Raw genomic sequence first — 7,621 nt, forward strand, 5'->3', positions numbered from 1 at the left:
AATGCATTGGGCTGGGTGGTGAATCCCTCCTAAGGAAAACAGTTTGAGCTGATATGAGGGAGAGCATACACTGGCATGTATGGGGCTGCCTCTCAAGCAAGTTTGGCCATAAGACATAACAACAGTTTCCTTCTCTGCTCATGTCCTGTACTCACCTCAGTCTATTCTGATGCCTTTGCAGCCCGACCCAGGTTCACCCAGCCTGCCAAGATGAGACGCAGAGTGATCGCCCGCCCCGTTGGCAGCTCCATCCGCCTCAAGTGCGTGGCCAGCGGCAACCCCAGGCCCGACATCACGTGGCTGAAGGACAACAAGCCCCTCACTCCCCAGGAGATTGGGGAGAACAAGAAGAAGAAGTGGACATTGAACCTGAAGAACCTGAAGCCAGAGGACAGCGGGAAGTACACCTGCCGGGTGTTTAACAAAGTTGGAGAAATCAACGCGACGTACAAAGTCGAAGTGATCCGTAAGTGCAGCTCTGGGAGGGAGAGCAGAGAGGGGCCTTTGAGAAAGCGACTGGCTCAGTCAAGACAGTGTGGGGTGGCAAGGGAGCAGAACCTGGTGCATGCTCTGAAACCTCCTTGCAGATACTGATGTCTGGACATGGAAATGAGGAAGTGCTAAAAACATTAGAAAAAACACTGCTGGAACTCTAGAATGAGCCTGAAACCTGGGCAAGACAGAGTAGCAAGAAGACAATTGAGGAGCTGAAATGAGGAAAGGTACTTGGGAAATAATAATCTCCACAGGCACCTGCATGGTTAAAGTCATGCCCAGTTCAGTCTTCCACAAGAGAATCAATTCAAGGACAGACAGAGTACTAGCAGAGAAAGTTCATTCAAGTACCATGGCCGAGGGAGGGAAATATGTAGGATAGTCCAGATTAGTATGTCAGAATGGGGGAAACAGTCAATTTTAAATTTAATCAAGAAGTTTCCCAAGGGAAACTTGAAAAACAAGAAATCTTATTATTAGAGTGACAAGCCAGACAAGGCTTTAGGGCCAGATTCTAAAAAACGTTTGGCCATCTGAAGGTCCAGGCAGGTACAAATGAATTACTAAAAAAACCCCACCAAACCTTAAAAACATCCACTAGGATCTTGTCTGTATCTTTAGATGCCTACATAGCTTTAAAGATTCAATCCTCAGAAGATGAGCTGTGGGGGATTACCCTGCATTGTGGTGAGGTAAATTGCTCTTCTTACTATCTAGCTATTCTGAGTCTCCCTCTCTAATCTTCTGTTTCCCCTATTATTGCTGAGGATAATTATACTCAAATCCTTCCTAAGTTTACCAGAGAAGAGCTCTTATTCTTAAATCATTGTGCTTTGCCTATGACATCATCATAAGTTGTCATGGAAATGACAGAGTAGCCAACTCAAGAAAGAGAAGATGAGGTGAGTGGAGGGAAGACTGAATAGCCTTCATTAATGAGGAGCAGGGGCATGGAGGGCTGTTTCCAGCCACTTGGAAATCATGTTGTTTGTCTGTGCATACATTTTAGCATGAGAAAGTTTATCCCACTGTGAAAGATTGTTCTTAAAGGTAAAGATCTGTTCTCTGATAAGTCCTTTCCCTAGAATCACAGGAATTAAAAGCACATGTGGGAAGCTCTGTTGGGCTCTGAAGGCACAAACCTGCTGGACATCTGGGATTGATAAAGATGCAGCTGTGTGGAGACAGTAAAAACATGTGTTTACACTAAAACCAGGAGCAGAGGCAGGGAAATGAATCAAGCCCCATCCTAATGGCAGCTGTGGCATTTTCACTTCATCAAAACCAGACAGCACCAGGAACAAACCCCTTTCTATGTCCCTGTTTATCTTGGTTTTTATCAACTTAAAGATGTATGTAACCTTTGTTTTCATTAGCTTTTGCTGGCTAGGAGTGAAAACAGTAACCAAAGCTGGAACCAGAGTCAAGGAGATAAGGGCATTAAGCAGTTTTCAGACATCTTTCTATTTTTAACATCATTCTGTGGAGCATTACAGGTTTTATTCAATTTCCTCCTTTTTTTTCCCCTCCCCTGAGCCTCCACTCCTAAGTCCTGCTGATCTGAGTCTCAGTCTCCCCGGCTGTGATTGTTGCTCACAGTCCAAAGGCAAAGCCTACAGAGACTACTGTGGTATTTTTGTTTCCTAAGCACATCTTTAGAGCCCTCAATACTGAAAGTATCTCGAGTTTTTGAAAGAGGGTCCATTGTTCCTTCCTTTCACTCCAAAGCCGGTGCTGGTGGGAGCTGTTTTGTTACATGCTCAATCCAACAGTGTTTGCCATCAAAAGGAGTTGATGATTGCCAGCAGTTACCACCCACCGTGATACCATAATTTCTCCTGTGCCTAGGATAGAGGTTTGCATCACCTCCCTGTCTGGAAACTGTGACTGATTTATCTGATCCTAACACTAAAAAAGATCCAAACATTCCTCAGAAGGAGGTGTACATTTTTCCTTTCACTTTATGTGGTGTTGACACAACCTTAGACTTATGATCATGCTGGAAAGGATGGTCTTGTGAACCTCTTTCAAAATATGAGGACTCAGAGGGAAACCATCCTTTTCTCCAGGTCTGACGCAGGTAGAAAATCAGCTTCCTTGTTATAAACAGGAAGATTCAGGTTGAGCATGAGAACAGACTTGCTAAAGCCTCAGACAATGGAGGAGTTGTTTGGAGAGCATCTACCATTGGAGGTTTTAGCAAGAGGCTGGCAAAATGTGTATCAGGAGAAGTTTGCAGAAATCTCAGCCTGCTTTGGGGCAGGGAGTTGAACTAGACTATGATTTTGCATCCCTCCTACACCTTTCCCCTATGTTTCCACAACTGCAAGTTACTGAGGCTGGCAAACCCCTTTACCCATGGAGCTCCCTGTGTTTGTGTGCAGAGAGGACGAGGTCCAAGCCCATCCTGACAGGGACTCACCCTGTCAACACCACGGTGGACTACGGTGGCACCACGTCCTTCCAGTGCAAAGTGCGCAGCGACGTCAAGCCCGTCATCCAGTGGCTGAAGAGGGTGGAGTACGGCACGGAGAGCAAGTACAACTCCACCATCGACGTCGGGGGGCAGAAGTTCGTCGTGCTGCCCACGGGGGAGGTCTGGTCCCGCCCAGACGGCTCCTACCTGAACAAACTGATGATTACTCGAGCCAAGGAGGAGGATGCAGGGATGTACATTTGCCTTGGGGCAAACACCATGGGCTACAGCTTCCGGAGTGCTTTTCTCACAGTCCTGCCAGGTGAGTTGTGACGTTTCCCCCCTCTGTTATCAGTCTTCTGTGTCATGGTGTGACAATGTTCCTCACTCAGGGCTCACCAAATGTGGTGGTGGTGTTCACAGGGGTCACAGGACGAGGGAAGAGATGAGATTCTTGACTCCATGTTCCAGAAGGCTGACTTATTATTTTATGATATATATTATAATAAAAGAAAATGATATATTAAAACTATACTAAAAGAATAGAAGAAACGATTTCATCAGAAGGCTAGTAAGGAATAGAAAAGAATGGAGTGATAATAAAATCTTGTGACTGACCAGAGAGTCTGAGACAGCTGGACTGTGATTGGCCATTAATTAAAAACAACCACATGAGACCAATCAAAGATGCACCTGTTGCATTCCACAGCAGCAGATAATCATTGTTTACATTTCGTTTCTGAGGCCTCTCAGCTTCTCAGGAGAAAAGATCCTAACGAAAGGATTTTTCATAAAATATGTCTGTGACATCATGGTATTTATTCATTCAGCTGCTGTTGCCCATTGGCTCCCTGGCCCTCTGTGATGCTGTGCTGATTTAGGCTAGCCCAGTTCTGGTAAGAATGAATGGGGGACTAAATCAGCCCTGATTTAAGTCAGTCCCTGCTGAAATCCTGTTGATAGTATTTCCTATTCTCCCTTTTGGGGGATAACCATAGAATCGCAGAATGGGTCAGGTTGGAAGGGACCACAGTTGGTCATCTGGTCCAACTCCCTGCTCAAGGAGAGTCAATCCAGAGCATGTGGCACAGGATTGTGTCAGGATGGTTCTGGAATATCTCCAGTGAGGGAGGCTCCACACCCTCTCTGGGTAATCTGTTCAGTGCTCAGTCACTGCACAGTAAAGGAGTTCTTCCTCATGTTCAGGTAGAACTTTCTGGGCATCAGTTTCTGCCCTTTCTTTGTGTCCTATTGCTCAGCATCATGGAGCAGAGCCTGGTCCATGCTCTGGCACCTCCTTGCAGATACTTACAGACATTGTTGAGGCCCCTCTCAGTCATCCAGGTGACATAAATTGAATTACCTACTCCTGTATGAAAGAGGAGCAAGCTGGGGAAAGTTACTGCAGTTGCAGACACTAAATCACTTCGGTGATAGGCTGCAGGATGGAAGAGGGGAACTGAATAACAGCACAGTTTGCAACCTCATTCCCTGTAATTCCTCCTTTCTCTTGTCCTTATTTATATTGCTTTTACTTGTAAAAAGAAACAATGATACAGGCCCATAAAATGAGGGAAGAATAAAAACTCTCTGGGTCACAAAGAAATGAAATGAATGAGTGTGAAAAACAGAATGATTGATTGGTTAAATTTTTATCCAGTGGTCCCCTGGGGCCCCTGTACACAGCTGCTGCCTTCCCTCCCCAAGCCTCAGAGCTGGTGACCACATCCAGCTGAGACTGTATCATTTGTGTTTGAGACACACCATCCTTGCCTGGTCATTTGCTCCTTTGTCTGCTGACTATGCAGTTCTACCCTGATAAACATTTTGGATTTAGGACTACGCTCTACCTGAAAGGCCTGTAAATGCCAAGGAGAAAGCAGCATGGGTGGGATATAACTCAAAACCTCTGGAAGTTTCTGACCTATGAGAGTCTGATCCAGCTCCCACTGAAATCAGGGGAAGAATTTCCATGGATTTAAATGGGACTGTAGTGAGGCCTCGTGCCAGAACCAGAGCCTACAGGGCTGTTGATATTGGCAGTGATGGAGAAGGAGAACCCAGCTTGCCCTAAGATGCAAAGATGTGGTTGTAAAGCCATGAGTTAAAAAAGACCATTTTGCTTGTAAATCTACCAGATTTGACATTGACAGCTCCAAGGAACATGGATGAATATCAAAACACTTTCTTTTCAGCCCAACATAGGATTTCTGCCAACCAGCATGAAGACTTCTGTTTTCTGTGGTCAGCTGATAGGTCAGCTCTCTGATCTTGTCATGTTTTTAACAGGGGGCTGGACCAGAGTTGCCTTCCAGCCTAAATTATCCTGTAATTTTCAGTTGGTGAATCAAAATTTCATCTATTAAGGTCAAAGTATAGGTCCTCCTAACTTCAAAGAGACCACATGGTATATATTTAACATTTCAAGCTACCTATAGGATTATTTGTCAAGGAGAGAAAAAGACATTAGTGTCTTAAAGAAGTTTAGTTTGAAAGTTAAGTGATAGATGTTTGAATATAACATATTGCATGATTAAGACAGCCTGTGGTTTTGGTAGTTTTCTGGGTCTCTCCCTGCAAGCTGAATTCTGTGCCTGGTATGTTTCAAGGCATTGGATATTCCAGCTGGTAGCTATCTAGACAAGGATTTTCACCACTAGAATCCTATCCCAGGACTCCTTTTGGGTCTATAAATGAGGAGATCAGGCTGAGAAACTGGAGTCGCTATCCAGGGATAGCCACTGACTGCCAACTGCAGAGATAAAGGAGGAGGTAGATGTGAAAGATGATGTCTAAAGCATCTTATCTTCTCCAGTAGCTAAATTTACTGCCCTTGGAAAGCCAGCAGCAGCTCCAAAGAGACTGGTGGAGGTAGAGCCCATTTGGGGTAGGAGGCTGGGGACACACTTCAATGCTGAATGAACTTTCAGTTCTCCATGGCTTGGGAACCAAGGAGGGGCTGCCAGCTCCCCTACATTTTTCCCATCCTTCAGCCTTCCTCCCATCACACAAGAAAGTCAAGCCAACACCTCCAAAACCCCACATTCATTCTCCCTGCCATGGTGGAGCACTGCTGGGTAGCTCCAGGACTGCTAGACAGGATTTCTAGAGAATGTCTGAAGCCCTTTCAGGCAGAGCTACACCTGGCAGAGGTGGGTGGGCAGCATGCTGTGGCTCTGTGCAACCTGATTGTGCCTCCTGGGCTGGTGACAGTGAGGTTTTACTGACATGTCCTGTGTTGTGTCCTTCAGTCTGGGCAGCAAACCCCATTCTGTCACAGTGAGAGCGTTAGGAAACTCTCTCAGGCTGGCTCCAGTGTGCATCCATTAAGGTTTGGATAAGAGAGTTATAAAATCCCCCAAAGACTCCCCTCCTGACCCCTAAACCAGAGAAAATGAGTTGCTTGTCCTTCCAGGAGCACTGAAAAGCAAAGCAGTTACCAAACATCATGCGCTAGCTTGATTTCTCCCTTGTTCCTTGGTCTGGCAGAGTTGCCAGACAGTCTGTCCAGCAGCCAGCCCAAGTGTGACATGTGTTTTGAATCCACTTTGCCTGCTTTCCATTAACTCTTTCTGTCTCTCTGTGCCCAGATCCCAAGCCTCCCAGTGCACCTGTGCCCCCTTCCTCTGCCAGCAGCCTGCCCTGGCCCGTCATCATTGGCATCCCGGCCGGGGCTGTCTTCATCTTTGGGACCATCCTGCTGTGGCTGTGCCAGTCCAAGAAGAAGCCGTGCTCCCCCTCCGGCCGCCGCCCCCGCGCACCGCCCGCCGCCCCGCGACCGCGCCTGCGTGCCCCAGCTCCCCGACAAGGACTGCATCTCCTCCATCAACTACGAGGAGTACGTGGCCCAGCAGCAGCATTTACTGTCCCAGGGGCCCGGCCTGGCCCCTGCCATGGCCTCCAAAATGTACCCAAAGATTTACACGGACATCCACACCCACACCCACTCGCACGTGGAGGGCAAAGTGCACCAGCACCAGCACATCCAGTACCAGTGCTGAGGGCTGGCCCTGTGGACAGCGGCTCCTTTGGGCTTTTCTCCTCGTGGTACCTCAGCAGAGACTGCTCCAAGTCAGCTCAGCACTGCCAGCAACAGGCAAAGCAGACAGAAAAGGTTATATATGTAATTTTAAATATATATATACATATATATATAATTGTATATGCGTGTGTGTATGTGTGTATATATATATGTGTATATATCTATATCTATCTATATAAATATATATATAATAGAGAAAGACACAGAGAGAAAAGAGATTTTTTTTTTAATTATTGCAATCAGGATGTAGCTGAGGAATAATGAAGGAACTCCAATTCACAGCAGAGAGGCAGCTGTCTTCAGCAGCAGAGCCTTCCTGGATATTTTAATCAAAGTGGCAACAAGTGAGATGGGACACAGGGATGTGACCTAACACCTCCTTCCTTGTGTTACTGAAGGGAGCAGGTAGAGCAAGAGGTGTGTGTGGTATTTTCTGGCTGGGCCTGGATGCCTGCTGGGCATCACTTGTTTTGGTGGAAGCCCCCAGACCTCTCCTGCTCTGAGTGACTCAAGCTCTGACATACCTGAGGTTCAGTGCCAAAGCACCAGGAGACATAACCCATTCATCTCTTCCAGGGAAATAAAATAACACAAGAGGGTCTGAAAAAACCAATTTCTGTTCACAAGGTGAAATGCCACGTGCTTCTCAGTCGTGGTCAGCACAATCA

General features: G+C 46.5%; 1 protein-coding gene across 1 annotated transcript in view; it reads left to right on the plus strand.

Moving 5' to 3' along the window:
* Positions 1–7,022, plus strand: part of FGFRL1 (fibroblast growth factor receptor like 1) — a 164,304-nt gene extending 157,282 nt beyond the window's left edge. Inside the window, 4 exon segments of the mRNA XM_030947861.1 lie at positions 182–466; positions 2,880–3,233; positions 6,502–6,649; positions 6,651–7,022. Coding sequence (XP_030803721.1) covers positions 182–466; positions 2,880–3,233; positions 6,502–6,649; positions 6,651–6,912 — 1,049 coding nt within the window. The 3' untranslated portion in view covers positions 6,913–7,022.
* Positions 7,023–7,621: the final 599 nt, after the last annotated feature.

This window comes from Camarhynchus parvulus, chromosome 4 (assembly GCF_901933205.1).
Source record: "Camarhynchus parvulus chromosome 4, STF_HiC, whole genome shotgun sequence".
Classification (NCBI taxonomy): domain Eukaryota; kingdom Metazoa; phylum Chordata; class Aves; order Passeriformes; family Thraupidae; genus Camarhynchus; species Camarhynchus parvulus.